This window comes from Bubalus kerabau, chromosome 1 (genome assembly GCF_029407905.1).
Source record: "Bubalus kerabau isolate K-KA32 ecotype Philippines breed swamp buffalo chromosome 1, PCC_UOA_SB_1v2, whole genome shotgun sequence".
NCBI lineage: Eukaryota > Metazoa > Chordata > Mammalia > Artiodactyla > Bovidae > Bubalus > Bubalus kerabau.
Window position 1 is genome coordinate 187,267,943 of NC_073624.1, and position 16,633 is coordinate 187,284,575.

A 16,633-nucleotide genomic window follows, 5' to 3' on the forward strand; every position below is an offset into this window, starting at 1 on the left:
GCTCACAGAAAGCCTGCCCAACTAAAGGAAGGGACTTACAACGTGTGGTCACTGGCCCCTGTGTTCTCTTTGTTTAAGGGACAACATTCTAGAATTCTAGACAATTCTGATAAGCAGTCTAGGTTCCAGGCAGAAATTTAAGCACTTTACATAGACATATATTAACCAATCACCACACAGCCCTAGCAGGTTGGTTCTATTAGTACCATCCTTCTTTTCAAAGATCAGGAGTCAGGCACACTGTGGTTCACAAATTTGCTCAAGGACATACAGCAGAGCCAAGATCTGAGCCATGGCTGTGTGACTTGAGTCCCTTTATCAGTCAGGCCCACCCATCGTTCTGTTTATACACAGGGAGGATGGCAACCAACCTCTCTCCTCGTGCATGAGACACCACAGGTGCTTAGCGTGTAAGTTACATGCACATGAATGGCTGGCACAGTCCATTGGGCAGTGACCTGCCATCCTGGGGAGCCCTAGAAAATGGGTCACTTTTATAACAATTTCATTTACTGGTAATCAAGTTTTTTTTTTTCCCCATTTCATGCTGGGAATTAAAGATTCTACACGGAAGGAAACAATCATTTTAGGCAGAACGATTCTGTCTTAACTTTCCCTAGACAAAAACATATACATTCCTATTTGTCTCTGAAAGGGGCTGTATGTACTGTCCTGACCAGACAATGTACACAGGACTGTTAAACCTGAGGAGACACTCAAGAAAATAAGCCTGCTCCTCCTTTCCTTTCTGAGTCAGAACAGGCTTTGTCTCTGCAGCTGGAGAGACATCAATCCGAATGGTGAACCAAGTTTCACCAAGTTCTCTTGCGATCTGTACCCTCCTGGAGGCTGGCTTGTGGCTCACTAATAACACACCCGGCCTGTCTGGCAGAAAGAAATGAAGGTGGTTTCTGAAAGATGGTTTCCAATTAATCAGCATAAGTTACATTATTAAAACAATAAAAAAAACAAGGACTGGCATAAGCCTTTTTTTCATTTCCTCAAAACCGTTCTGAAAATCAGATAGTCAGGTTTATTTCAACAGTTTAAACCAACATCGGCTGACAGAAAAAGTAAAAGGAAACTTAAGATCCATATTAGTGCAAACTATACCTAAAAGTTTACCCACATCTTATTTGTTCTCATTTAACTTTTAACACAGGTGGTAGTTTAACCTGTGTGTGATAGCCAAGATGCTACAATCAAGAGAACTCTGTGTACTTTTTGAGGACAAACTTCCCAAAAGGAAAATCAGAACCTATCTTTCCCAGCTATGACGTCAGTGCTGTGGCCACCCCACCGCACCCTCCTGCACCGTTGTCCGAGCCCCATTCTTCTGTCCTGGGGAAGGGGCGCTGCCTTTGCAGTCTCATGTCTCACCTAGGAGTACCTCTGCTGCAGAGGAGGCCCTCCGGGACAGACCCCCATGGTTTGATCTGTTACTCATCAAACTAACAAGAGCCCCCCAAAAGTCCCAAGCCGAAACAATGAGCAGTTCTCAACAGGCACGTTCTATTCAGGAAAGTTGAAAGCACAACTCCCTCTAGTAGGCCAAAAAAGGAAACAGACCTTGCAGTGACTTTTAGTGGGGACTGTATCAGAAGTGGATTCCAGAAACTGTAGTATAACCTTTCATTTTAAAATTATTGAGCCATACAACAATTTACCTGTAATATAGTGAAGTCAGATGATGAAGTATCTAAATTGTTTATACTTTCTTTATCCTCTACCTGTAAAATAAACGGAGAACAAAATTTACAATAACAGAAATGCCTTCAAAGATGTCTCAGGGCTTCTATTTTTTAATCGCCTTTTCTGTCTACCTGAGAAACATTCATCCTTTTGGAAATAACAATCCACTGAATTAACGGCATGAGAAAACGCAGTGTATGAGTTAAGTGTATCGAATCTGGAATTACCTTGGCTTTCATTCTTATTCTCATGAGCTACTGCCTGGAGATATTTACCCTGTACCTTTTTACCCCCCTATTTTTCCAAATGAAAAATGGGCAAAATAGCAGCTATATATCTGTGGTTAACAGGATGAAAGGAACTAATGCCTAATGTCTGGCAGACAGAATTCAGTAACTAATACTCATCATAATTGTATTGTGCCCTGGATTTCATCCTAACACAATAAAAGCTAAGGCTTTAAAAACAAGGCCACAGTATTCGAAGACTGACTAGGGGGGGTACCAATCCAATGACAGCAAAAGACCAACTTTCCAACTGTTTTGGTATTTCAGACATCACAGCTATTACATCACAGAGTAATCTCCTATAACAAGAAGGCTAGAATAGTGTCCTCAAGATGCTTAATGTCGCACTATTCAAATGGAGAGCAGATACAATTATTCCTCACAAGACACCATTTTTCAATGAAGCAAAGTGTGCCTTTTCAGACTCATCTGTGATGTGAATGGATGAGCCAAATATTGTACTGAAATGGCATTAAAAGAACATAATTCTAAATTTAGTTACTATCTGTTACGCTGTTTGAGGAATTTTTACATTTAGGGTATATCCTAGAGACCGTGCCGAGGTACCTACAGCATGTTCTTGAAGCTGTTCTGGAAGCTCTTTCATCTCCCCCTCCACAAGCTCTCTACTGTCAGACAGGGACTCCTGGAGGTTTTCAGCATCATCATCTTCCACACAGTCTGCAACACTCCCGTTATCAATCTCTGCTTCATCCAACACACTGATATCCATCATGTCAATGTCCTGTAAGTTCTCCAAACTGGTCTCAACATCCTCCTGTGATAAAGAAAAATACAAGCATCAGATGACAAGCCCTGGTCCACGTACGGAGCTGATCACTGACGAGGTTCACGTACCTGTCCATCCCCAGAATTTTCCTCTAGCCCATTATCTTCCACACCCTCTTCTTCTGGTTTGCGCCCTGGAGGAATAATTTATAGTGTGAGATCAAAGATATGTATTTTTCCGAAGTGACAAGTTTCACTTTTATACACCCTAAGCACTACAGAAAGACAACCTAAAACACCTGTGGGACTTCTCCGTTTAAGAACACAGTAATCCAGGAATAGTTATATCCAATCTGGATAAGGGAGTTCCCTACAACCCCTAGTAGAAGTGGTTCTGTTCTTATTAACTAGCTGTGCAAGTATGAGGCACTAGAAATGGATTCTTAATAAGGTGGAAGCAACCACACTTTTTCCAGGCCTGCCCGTCATGTTAAGTGGCTTTGGTTATGGGGAGAAGAGTATCTCATACAAATGTGCTGCTGTGGGGAATTCCCTGGAATTCCAGTCGTTAGCATCTGTGTTTTACTACAGATGTTTCAGGTTCAAAACTTGGTAGGTGAACTAAGATCCCACAAGCCTGGCATTACAAAAACCAAACAAAACCCAAACTAACAAAAAGCCACACAAACCAAAAAAATCAAAAAGATCATATTTGCTGCTTTTTGGTGGAACGTGGAACATCTTTACCCAGAGACAACTACATAAAAGGAAAACACAGAAAAGCAAAAAGAAAGTAAATGCCTTTCAGAATTTTACCATCTAAAAGTTAGTCCTGGAGCTATCATACAGTGGGCCAGGGATATCCTTCCATACTGTGCTACGAACATACAAATACTCTTTTAAAAATTGTGCTGCCATTTTATAATCCTTTCACTTACTACCTTGTGAATAGCTTTCTATATTCTTTCATAGCATTATATGGTTTGTGTGAGTATGTCCACAGTCGTGTGCGACCCTATGGACTGAGGCCACCAAGCCTCTCTGTCCATGTGATCTTCAGGGAAGGATACTTGAGTGGGTTGCCATTTCCTACTTCAGGGGATCTTCCCAACTGAGACTGAACCCGCATCTCCTGCACTGGCAGGTGGATTCTTTTTTTTTTTTAATATTTATTTTTAATTGACTGATGATTGCTTTACCATTTTGATTTCTATCATACATTAACATGAATTAACCACAGGTGTACATATGTCCCCTCCCATCTAGGTTATTACAGAGCCTCAGTTTGAGTTCCTTGAGTCATACAGTAAATTCCCAGCAGCAATCTATTTACATACATTAGTGTATATGCTTCCATGCTACTCTCTCCCTTCATCTCACTGTTTTCCTCTTCTCCTTTACCCTCTATGTCTGCGTCTATTGGCAAGTGGATTCTTTACCACTGAGCCACCTGGGAAGCACCATTTTTCTCCCAATTAAAGATGAATCTCTTAGGTACTAAGTATTTATCTAGTAAGACATCACTTTGCACACAAAGGTCCAATTAGTAAAAGCTATGGTTTTTTCCAGTAGTCATGTACATACAGAACTGAGAGTTGCACCATAAAGCAGACTGAGGGCCGAAAAAATGATGCTTTTGAACTGTGGTGCTGGAGAAGACTCTTGAGATGTCCTTGGACTGCAAGGAGATCAAACCAGTCAATCCTAAAGGGAATCAAGCCTGAATAATCACTGGAAGGACTGATGCTAAAGCTCCAATACCTTGGCCACCTGATGTGAAGAGCCAACTCATTGGAAAAGCTGGTAAAGACTGAGGGCAAAGGAGAAGAGGGCGGCAGAGCATGAGATCATTTGACAGCATCACTGACTCACTGGACAAGGATTTGACCAAACTCTGGGAGATAGTGAAGGACAAGCAAGCCTGACTTGGTGCATTCTATGGGGTTGCAAAGAAACAGGATGACTTAAGGATTAACAACAATCATTTGTACCATAATTCAGACTTTAGAATTTTCTTATACCATGTGTTACTTGATTTTTCCATATTCTAACTTCACTCATGTTTTCCGAATTTTTTATCCCCCCAGAAATATTTTAATTGCAAACAGCCTTAGTAGTTGGCTGGGAACCTCAGTATCCTATGGCAAAACATGCCTTGAGCTTCAAAAATGTCTGGAACTCAACCCAGTGGTCTTTATAAATATGCTACGAAGATACACCAGCAACATTTCCACAGACTCGTACCATTCTAGAATATGCACATTGGCTTTTGCCCAATTCCATTGAGTTAGTAGGAAAAATCTAAGTAGACTACCAGAAACTTGCCACCCTTTCTACTGTCTTTCTCCCTTTCACAAGAAAGGCAGCAGGTTTTCATCAGGCAGATCCAGATCTCACTTCAACTAGTACACACAGGTACACTGCAGCCTGAAGCCCTCCCAGGGGAGAATTCTCCCAGGTAAGAAATGCCCTAACAAGCAATGTCAAGAGGACGTGCAGTCCTAAGAACATCCACTCTTCACTATGGAAAGCACACCCCCATCGGGATGCTAACCAACAATCACTATTTGGCAAAGATACCCTGCTTTCCAAAGATGAAAAACAATGTGTCTCAATGAATCCAAAATTAATGTGAATGAGAAATACCACTGTGGCAAAAACTAAAGCAACTGTTTTTGGTACTACTAAGAGAAAAGGCACCCCTCAAATTCTTCCTCCAAAGAGTAAAAAGGCCTCCCACATTTGCAATCTCCAAACCACAGACCCATGCAGCCTCACAGTTCTTGTCTCCGAAACTTTCTCCCAGCCCCCTTGCCTGGGATTTCCATTTCTTTCCCCCATTAAGCTTCTACTTCAGGGAGAATGTCCAATTCAACTGTTAGACCTCTCCGCAGACTCCTGCTGGGAACTCCCCCAGGACCCAGTGTAGCTGGCTGCATGTGGGCAGGTATTTAAAAAAATTTGATTACACAAATACATTCACACAAGTATACTCATTAGAAGATTCTCACCACTTCACAGTAAATTTCACTTTACTAGTAAAAGATCCAGAGAAGGCAATGGAACCCCACTCCAGTCCTCTTGCCTGGAAAATCCCATGGACGGAGGAGCCTGGAAGGCTGCAGTCCATGGGGTTGCACCGAGTCGGACACGAATGAAGTGACTTAGCAGCAGCAGCAGTAAAAGATCCACCCTCATAAATATATGAAAAATTCATGTATTTCATGTAAAAAGTTCTTTTCCCTTCTCCCTGTTGCACTTCTAAGAGGTAACCATTGTTGTCAGCTTGGTGGCCCCTGAAAACATCTTGTGGATTTACACAAATACCATTCAAGTGGAAATGAACTTGTTATGTAAAGGAATCACACTGTATATATATATATATATTCTGTAACTTGCTTCTGTTAATAAAGGCCTTGGAAAATTGTCTTGCCCTATACGTTGACTCACCTCCACGGTTAGTTTCAGTTTGGTCACCCCTGTCCAGAAAGCAGCTTTATTAATTTACCATTTCCAATACCTACTCACTTCCTCACACCCTTGTCAATGTGGAATATTGAGAATTATGTACCTGTTTACCAGTGTAATTGGCAAAAATGATATTGTGATTATTATTTTTATTTGCTTTCCTTCAAGAATTTTTCTTTTTTGTATATAGGCCTTGTTTTTTCTTTTATCTGTGACCTGTTTATTCATGAAAATGAAGGGGAAGTGTTAGCTGCTTAGCTGTGTCTGACTCATGTGACCTCGTGGACTGTAGACTGCCAGGCTCCTCTGTCCATGGGATTTCCCAGGAAAGAATACTGGAGTGGGTTGCCATTTCCTTCTCCAGGGATCTTCCCAACCCAGGGACTAAACCCAGGTCTCCTGCATTGCAGGCAGATTCATTACCGTCTGAGCCACCCGGGAGGTCTCTTTTCTGAACTCAATTGGCTATTTTCTTATTAATTCGTAGGAATATTGAATGCTTTGTGGATGTTTATATGCTGTAAAATTTTCTCCCAATTATATCTATTTATGGTATCTTTCATTAAGAAAATCTTAATATTTTACCATTAAAATGAGAGCAAGAATGCAACAGTTTTTCAATTTGAGTTATTCTTCTGTATTTTCTTTTTGATGAATATTAGAACAGACAAATCTCAAAGGTCTTTTAGGTTACTTTGAGGGGAATTGAGAACCTTATGCTATCAAGTCATCATATCTAGGAAAACTTTCTCAAAATTAGTTATGTCACACTACTTAAATAGTTCCTTGTAGCTTTACCTATTACTTGAGAATACTGTATCTATTTTTAATGTCCTGTGGCAATACCTTAAGTCTTTGACTTGAAAATGATGTTTCATTGGCATATCAAAAACAAAGCAGACAATTAAAACCAGTTAGCAAGTTTTGCAAGTGCATTGTTCATATTAGCCATTCCCACCCCCCAACATTTCTTAAGCTGTCAATGGCTCATTTTGGATTGCTTCACTAGTATTTAATTTCATGAGGTACATGAAGACTAAAGGACCTTAGAGACCCAGCAGTGACCAAGAATTTGACACCTGCAGCAAAGTCAATGCAATGGCACCCCACTCTAGTACTCTTGCCTGGAAAATCCCATGGACGGAGGGGCCTGGTGGGCTGCAGTCCATGGGATCGCTAGGAGTCGGACACGACTGAGCAACTTCACTTTCACTTTCATGCACTGGAGAAGGAAATGGCAACCCACTCCAGTGTTCTTGCCTGGAGAATCCCAGGGATGGGGAGCCTGGTGGGCTGCCGTCTATGGGGTCTCACAGAGTTGGACACAACTGAAACGACTCAGCAGTAGTAGCAGCAAAGAGTAGGGCTTCCATGGTAAAGCCTCGCCTGCAATTCAGGAGACCCCAGTTCATTTCCTGGATTGGGAAGATCCCCTGGAGAAGGGATAGGTTACCCAATCCAGTAGTCTTGGGGTTCCCTGGTGGCTCAGTTGGTAAAGAATCTGCCTGCAATGTGGGAGACCTGGGTTCAAGCCCTGGGTTGGGAAGATCCCCTGGAGGAGGGCATGGCAACCCACTCGCTTCTATGGGCTTCCCTGGTGGCTCAGATGGTAAAGAATCTGCCTGCAACGCAGGAGACCTGGGTTCCATCCCTGGGTTGGGAAGATCCCTGGAGAAGGGAACAGCCACCCAGACCAGTATTCTGGCCTGGAGAATTCCATGGACGGAGGAGCCTGGCAGGCTACAGTCCATAGGACTGCAAAAAGCTGGACACGACTGAGCAACTTTCACTTCAGCAAAGAGTACACTAGCACTCTGCAAAAACGAAGAAGGGCGCCTGGAAGAGATGGCTGATTCCCAGTGCAGGGCAGGCAAAGTGAACAGACACTGAGCACCCTCTTGTGCCAGAAAGTGTTCAAAGAGTGATGTGAACATGTTAAGAAGATACTGGGGCCAGCTTGCAGGAGTCTCATAGGGAGAATCTGAACATCAAAATAAATAATAATCACAAAGGCTTATCACCTACTGAATAGGAATCTCTAAGTTCACACTGATAAGTGGGGGAGAAGTGCAAGCTACTAGCTCTTATGGCAGAAATCCAGCACTAGAGATGGAATGATGAATTTAGAAAATCACCACTGGACAACTCAGTGGAATGCTGACACTAGTGGAGGGTGAAAGGTGGTATTTTTAAGTCTCTGAATATCCTCCCTATAGATACAATTACAGACTCTCCTGTGGAGAAACACCCAACCAATACCACCTCGAGGTACCTGCCCGAATTGTCAGGCTGTGCCTCTAAGGAGGACAAATAACAACAGAGGAAAAATAACACTTCCAGTGGTATTTCTGACAAAAGTGTGTGATTTGAACCTAATCATGAGGGGAGGAAAAAAAACACCAGAAATACCCCGCAATAAACCCAAACTGAAAAACAGGCTTCAAAATAAGTGGCCTGTGCTCTTCAGAAAATGGTAATGTCACAAATACAAACAAAGGCTTGGGAACCGTTGTAGATTAAAGGACAGCAAAAAGATGTGCCATGACAACTGAAAGCAAAAGACCCTAGAATTTCTTTCTTCTGAGTTATGAAGAACATTACTGGAATAAATGATTAAATAAGGTCTAAGCTTAGATAACAGCATTGTTCCAATATTAATTTCTTGATTTTGGTTAACTACGTACATAGTTATGTAATATCCTTGCTTTTAGAAAATACTGTAGTATATAGGAGCAAAGAGGCACATACTTGCAACTTATTCTGAAACAGTTCAGGGGAAAAGGAAAAAATACATATGTATTACATTTGTTTTATCCTTTTCTTTCTCCCTCCTCCCCTCCCCTCCCTCTCTCTAGAAAGAAAAGGATAAGACAAATGTATTAAAATGATAGCATTTCGGGAATCTGGGTGAGAATTTATGAAAATTTCTTGTATTTTTCTTGTATCTTTTCTAAGCATGAAATTATGTCTCCCAAAAAAAGATACACTGTACATTCATATTCTAAGTTTTTGTGGATCCATGCTTTCATTTATTTTGGCTAAAGACACAGGAACGGAATAATTTAGGATGTATTAATATTTTAGTTGAATTTTTAAAAACTTTTATGTGTCAATTTTTCTCCCAAAATAATTGTATCATTTTATATATTCCACAGCAGTGTATGGGAAGTTTGTTTTTCTATGTCTTTGCCATTTTAATAGTTGTTTTCTAGTATTTCTAATCATTTTAATTTTCATTTCCTTGATAGCTAAACATAACAATTTTGTTATGTGGTCAGTTGATGTGGTCAGTGGCCATTTACTTATATTCTCTTGTGAAGCATCTAGTCAAAATTTTGCCAATTATTAAAATGTATCTGATTGCTTAAAAATATGCTGCTGCTACTGCTAAGTCGCTTCAGTCGTGTCCAACTCTGTGTGACCCCAGAGACGGCAGCCCACCAGGCTCCCCTTTCCCTGGGATTCTCCAGGTAAGAACACTGGAGTGGGTTGCCATTTACTTCTCCAATGCAGGAAAGTGAAAAGTGAAAGTGAAGTCACTCAGTCGTGTCCAACTCTTAGCAACCCCATGGACTGCAGACTACCAGGCTCCTCTGTCCATGGGATTTTCCAGGCAAGAGTACTGGAGTGGGGTGCCATTGCTTTGCTTTTCTAGTTAAATTACTTTAAATGATCTATTAAACAAAGTTTTGGTATAAAACTAGTTTGGAAGCTTTCTAGGATTCTGATTAAAACCATCAGATTTCAAAGTATTTTGAGTTTGTTCAAACTGAACAGAAGAAAAACCTCTTATTTTCAGTAAAAATCTTAATAAAATTTAATAAGGCAGTTGTAAAATAATTCAAGAGAACTTATAAACTAGTCCTATTGAATATCAAAAAGTACTGTAAAACTTCAGAATAGAATGACTGCAAGCATCTAAGAAACCAGACAGAAAAGAGTTTGTATTGGGAATTCCTGGCAGTCCAGTGGTTAGGACTCTATGAGCTCACTGCCTAGGGCCTAGGCTTAATCCCTGGTCAGAGAACTAAGATTCCAGAAGCCACACAGTGCAAAAACCCATGCCCAGTTTTTTTGCTTTGAATGGTTCTACTTCCCATAAAGTCTCAGAACAGGCAAAACTAATCATCTACGGTCAAAGTAACTATTCTCCCTCCGCTCCCCACCTGAGGGACAAGCAGGGATTATGACTGGGCAAGAGCACTAGGGATTTAGCAGAAATGTATCACACTGGGACTTCCCTGGAGGTCCAGTGGCTAAGACTCCACACCCTCAATGCGGGGGACCCAGGATCGATCCCTGTTCAGGGAACTAGATCCCACATGCTGCAATAAGGACCTGGTACATCCAAATAAATAAGTAATAAATATTTTAAAAATCCCATTATTCTGATCACTATTTAACTTCACATCATATACAAAAGTAAATTCCAAATGAACTCAAAATAAAACTATAAATACTACTCTGCAATGCAGATTTCTTAAAAAAGTAATTTTAAAGCAAAGGACTGCTTTTTAAAATACAATATAAAATCTAAAACCAAATAAAACAGGTTAACGGCATTGCCTGTATTAAAGATTAAAACTTGAAAGACAAAAACATCACAAATTAATTAAGTCAAAACAAACTAGTTAAGTCAAATGAAAGACTGGGAAAAAAACAATTGACATTTTACAGAGCAAGCACTCTCAAAAGTGAGACAAGCATCAAAATGAGCAAAGGGCATGAAGAGACAATTGAGAAAATATAGATAGCCAATTATCAGAAATTTTCTAATCTGTGAAGGAGTGTAAATGGACACTTTACCTGTGGAGAAATTCAGACAAATACAAGGAAAATAATATTTAGCATTAAGCAAGAATTCAAAGTAACAGGTACCTGTCCATGTTGGTAGTTATTAACCAGTAGAGCCTGTTGGAAAGCCACTTGCTAGTAACTATTTTAAAAATAAATGTACATATCTTTTGACCCCAGAATTCTACTTCTCTCACTTAACAAAAATATATTGCTTCAGCAGAGGTAACTGGCACATGGACATGCTGAAAACCGGAACAAATAGTCTAGTGATAAAACTGAGGAGCCCAACTGTAATACAAAGGACGAATACTTAAACCATTAAAAGAATGAGGTCTTTTTATTTTCTGCATTATTGAAAAAAGTAAATTAAAGGATGTTGTGTGTAGTATGAATTTTTTTTTAATGGAAAGATAAAACTACACTGGTTTCTGGTTACATCTTTCCGCATTTGTTTTTAGGTAACGGTAGACAAACAGAAAAGTCTGGGAAAATATGCCTACTTTTAATAATGGATTGTCTCCTTTATTTAATGCAAATTTGTGTTCCTAAAAACCCTAACACAAGGATTTCTTTTTCTTAAAAACAAACAAACAAACTCCACAGGCTATATCCTCTGCCCGCCCGCCCCCTCCACCCGCCCCAATAAATGTTTTTCTCTGATTTTTCAGTACTCTGTCCTGGCAAAAACATCGACTTAGGCAAAGTCAAAATGTACAACAAACCGTGGGCCACACAAGTGACGTCATCCAAGTGATGACACTGACTGCTATTCTCCCAGAACTAATATACCAAAGCGTGGTCCATATTGGTGCCTGCCTCTCAGACATTTCACACCCAGGTCTTCACCACTGGCCAGGTAAAAATATTTCATTTCGGGGCCTGAGGAATAAAACTTTCAATTACCCAGAGAACTTTCAGGATGGCCCAACTGCCCGGTTTTAGCTGATTCTTTCTTAAACCGTAGTTGAATGTCACTGAATTCAATTAGGAATTCAATTTATTGAGTAAATACTAGTAGGAAAGAAGACAATGAAGAAGCAAACCCTGTCCTCAACAACCTAATTAAGATACAAGGCAGGATGATGTCAGCATTGAAACTCAGGCCAGGGCAGTGCAGAGGACCTAAGGAGAGAAGACTTGCTACTGGTGAGATCAGAAGTTGTCTCTTGATGAACTAGGACTCAAATGCAGACAGATGGGCAAGAGGAGTGGGTGGAGTAAACCACACGTCTGGGACCTGACTGCAGGTGGATGTAATAGAGGAAGGTGGTAGGGGCGGAAGTGGGAAGGGACCATCTGGGGCAATGGTGAGGGTCATTAATGCCATGTGGACTCTGGCTTTTATGAGGTAGGCAGTTTCGAAGGCAGCATCTGTAAAAGTGACAACTCTGTTTTGGCCAGGCGGTATTTAAAAGGCAAGTTATTTTCCACAAGTCAGAGCAATAGGTCTGAGACTCAAGTACTCCTAAACACTCTCTACCTCAAGACGGTTAAGACTCTGGATAAGCAACAGCTGCCGAGAAACCTACAGAAAAAATAAGTAAAGGTGTCAGTACCTCTTCCATGCTGAGACTTCCCAAAGCCCATGGAAACAAAAATACACTGGAGAGATCTTGAAAGAAAATGCACACCTTCATTCAAGGTCCATCAAAGATTCACAGGGCAGCCCACAGGCACATTAGCAGAGGAAGCCAGATTGAAAGAAGTTCCTAGCATCACCCTCCATACCTTTGCTGGATCTCTTTGATGTCTTCTTATTTCCTTCAGAGGTAATTTCAATTTCATCAGGATTACCTCCCTCATCTTCAATTGCCTAAAGGGAAGGGAAAAGAAAAGTTCACCCAAAAAGGCAGCACACAGACTTGACTTCCACAGAAGCTTCGGGGACTGATCTGGAAAGGGCCTCTCCCCACCTATTCATTCCATCTTTCTGCTGCAGCAAGGGCCCCAGAGGTAGACAGATTCTACCGTACTTTGGCTGCCCCGTCTCAGGCAGGCTTACTTAATTGTTCCGAGTTTGTTTTTCACTCTGGCATGAGGAACTAATTAAAGTTCTTACCCTGGAAAGCTGTTGTGAAAATTCTTGTTAGTCACATAAAGCAAGCACTCACCAGACATCTGACTTATTTTTAATATTATCACCACAATCTGACAAATCCTAATCCTGGGTCCAAAAGAACTCAGAAAGGGAGAAGCAAACTCGCTAATTACCTATGACGTCACTCAGCAATGTGTTATTAGACCCTCCCTGATCCCCTCTCAATTCCACGCCTGAATTAGCACCATCTGGACAGAATATGGGATGTGCAATGGTGGGACATTGCACTACCTCATCCCTCACGAATCTCTGACTCCTAAGGTCTTTCTCTCAACCACTAGGGGACCTGCTTCATTGGACACAGAACCCTAAGGATTTTTGAGTGAGTGCCGCCTCCCATCCCAAGACTGTGTTGCTCAGTTAAGCAGCTCCCAGGCTGGCTCAGCACCGTGCAGGCCACTAAGGAGGCACTCAGGAGGAAAGAAACAAAAAACCCCCAACCGCCACAAAACAAACAAACAAAAGAAGATGTACTGAGCCTGTCAATGCTGATATCCCCAGACACCAGGCCTCAGATTTTAACTTTTGGAAACCTTTTCTCTCCTGAATAGTCTTGGGAACCCATGTTCTATTTTTAAATCAGTTTCAAATGCTGTTTTGTTTGTAAGTAGTTTCAGAAGTCTCAAAGATTCTCAGGAGTATTCTAGCTTGGTAAAGTCTAAGTTCAGAATGAAGCTTGGGGGCTCCACACCTAACCTGTACCAGGAACAAAGAAAACCTCTTCTCTGAAGCCAGAGCCAGAAGAAAGATTTGGAGTTATGCCCTGGCATGAAGAAAGGCTCAAACAGAAAGTGTCTTACCCTCTGCCTGGAGACAAAAGATTCCGGACCACCAGCAGCAGAAAACAACTACCTCGGACAGAAAGTGAACCACTCTGCCTCTCAGATGGTCTCTAGGTGTAGTGTTTACAGGGTCGTCCCCAGGGGGACCGTAGGCTATGAGTCATCCTTATAGGCCTTGCCAAATTAAGACTGTCGTCTCCACCTTTCCCTGTTTTGCTTTTCTACAAAAATAAATAAACCAGAAAAGAGACAAAACACTCTGTGACAGAAGTAGAATAGAAGAATTCCAGTTACTTCCAGACTTGCTCCGACAGAGTGGCAGATGGGTGTATACACTGATGGTGTTTGTGTATTTTGAGCACATCCCTAATAGAAGAGCAAGAAGGGATGGATTTTTCCTCTCAGAGATCCTAGTGGAGATCATACCAGTGTCAACCACCAACCTGACAGGGAGGTTCAATGCTCTATCAGCATCAAAGGCCTGTGGATTATCTGGGGGAATAATGGCTAAAGCCCTCCAATTTGGCTTTGTTGACAGGAGGCCCTGAAGCTAGTAACACGGATCACAGGTCCCTGGGTGCCAACCATCCCCTCCTTGCATACTCTCCAGGTAAACACTTCAGTGGTGAACTGCCTGCCCTGTCGTGTTAGACGGGAGTCAGTATCCACAGTGAAAGAAACACACACTAGAGTTACAAATGCCCCACTGACTCGGGGCATAATAACTCATCACTCTCAAGCCTGAACTTCCTCAACCGGATAATAGAAAATTACCCTCACTTCCTCTAAACAGAAATTAATAAATAAAACCCTGATCCTCTGTTTGTGAGGCAAGAGAAGGTGGAATGAGTCACAAACTGTACTGCTTGGGGAAGTAAGGTGGGGGGAGGATAGGTGACAAGGCTTAGAGATCACAAGAGGAGAAGTCCTGGGACAAGAGTTGAGAGACGGTAAAACAAAGAATTCACCAGAATCAGACAGCACAAGGAAAGCGGAAGAGCACAAATTCTTAACTCCCTACTTTTCAAACGCATCCCTCAAAATCCCACCTGGCAAGAAGGGGTCAGAATCCCCAGTCTGCAAATACCAAACAGTGGTACCTCTAGTTGTTATAAGAGTTTAGGGCTTTCCTCATAGCTCAGTTGTTAAATCCTGTGCCTGCAATGCAGGAGTCCCAGGTTCCATTCCTGGGTAGGGAAGATCCCCTGGAGAAGGAAATAGCAACCCACTCCAATATTCTTGCCTGGAGAATCCCATGGACATAAGAGCCTGGCGGGCACAGTCCATGGGATCGCAAGAGTCGGACACGATTTACCGACTAAACCACCCCCACCAAACAGTGATACAGAGAGAACAGTCAATTGTGGCAGCGATTGCCCCTCAAGCGTTCACATGTATCAGGCAGCACGCCAAGCCCATTTTATGCCATCTTACTTAATCCGAACGCGAAAGAATTCTTTCTTTTGGACACAAGGAGAAACAGGCCTAGAGAGAGTTAAAATGTCTTCCACGCTCAAGATCGAGTCACGGAGACTGGCAGAGTCCTTAGGTTCTTAAGTCTAACTGTAGGTTTCATTTCTGGTCTTTATTACAAACAGCACTTTCCCTTCCAGGCTGAGCCCCCGAGCCCGTGCTGACAAATCCCTAAGCCATTCCCCCCAACCCCGCTCCCAATAAAATACCCTTTTAATACGGTTACTTCGTAAAGTACCCCCCCTATTCTCGGCTTCTAGGCCCTAACGGATTAGGCAGCATCTCTCGCCCCAGAGGAGGCCCCCGCAACCAGCACACGTTCAGAAAATCGCCCGGCCAGGGTTCAAATCTCGACCTCCCCTCCCCGGCCGAGTGACCTTGGCCGAGTCCCCTGACTCCCCCGGCGGAGCGAGGATTTCAGGTTCCGCATTCACTTTTAGACATTGGGATGAAAGCAGCCGAAGGAAACCCTAAAAAGCAGGGGCTGATGCGGATAACACAAGCCCTCGGCCCATGTCACCCGCCACCTCGAACTTCCCCCGTTCGCGTCGAGATTTTCCTGTTCTCGCTCCGATGAAGCGCTGGGCTTTGAACTTGGGCCCGCCGGGGCTCGGCGATCCCGCTCGGGCCTCAAGAGAAGCGGGGGCAGGCCCGGGGAAGGCCGCAAACGGACCCCGGGGCCAGGAGGCCCCCCGAAGCGGCCGCCGGGGTTCCCCGGCCCACCTCCCACACACCGCAGGGTCCCAGCTCTACCTTTCTAAGCCGTTCCATCAAAGCGCTCTTGTTGCCGCTCGAATCCAGGTTCCGTTTTTTCAGCTCCGCCCGCAGATCGATCACCCTAAGGTCGGTGAGGCGCCGCGTCCCGGTCTCCGACGAGGCGGAGCTCAGAGCCGCTGCGCCCGCCGCACCAGAATCGCCTAAGCCGGACAGAGACTCCGCCATTCCAGGGACCCTGGCTCCGCCGACTACTTCACAGAGAACCCGGCCGGGTTTACCTCGGCTTTCAGCACAAAATGGCGCCGCCTGCGAGGGAACCGCTCCGGCCGCCCCTGTGCGACTCGCTTCTGCGCAGGCGTATCCGGCGCGGGTTCGACGCTCCCGGCCGCGTCTGCCCATGCGCGGTGGCAGCCCTGGGAGGGACGCACGCCGGCGCACTACTACTCGCCAGCCTCCCGCCGCGAAAGGCCGAGGCGCATGCGTACCGCGGTCACACCGCCTGCCGGCTGTGGCCTGCCGCCAGAGCTGTTAAGTTTGATCAGGCCGTCGCGCAGGCGCGGCCGGAAAAAGCGGGGCGGGAGGAATGGAGT

At 43.4% G+C, this 16,633-nt stretch overlaps 1 protein-coding gene across 7 annotated transcripts in view; it reads right to left on the reverse strand.

Moving 5' to 3' along the window:
- SAFB (scaffold attachment factor B) overlaps nt 1–16,633 on the reverse strand; it is a 61,338-nt gene that overhangs the window by 13,535 nt on the left and 31,170 nt on the right. For 5 of the 7 annotated variants that reach the window (XM_055546716.1, XM_055546707.1, XM_055546727.1 and 2 more), the window contains 4 exons: nt 12,702–12,786; nt 2,838–2,902; nt 2,547–2,757; nt 1,668–1,726 (listed from right to left, as the gene is read on the reverse strand). In XM_055546716.1, the coding sequence (XP_055402691.1) occupies nt 1,668–1,726; nt 2,547–2,757; nt 2,838–2,902; nt 12,702–12,786 (420 nt within the window). Of the gene's footprint in view, nt 1–1,667; nt 1,727–2,546; nt 2,758–2,837; nt 2,903–12,701; nt 12,787–16,079; nt 16,632–16,633 lie in introns of those variants that run through there. The other 2 variants (XM_055546748.1, XM_055546736.1) reach the window with 1 other exon arrangement.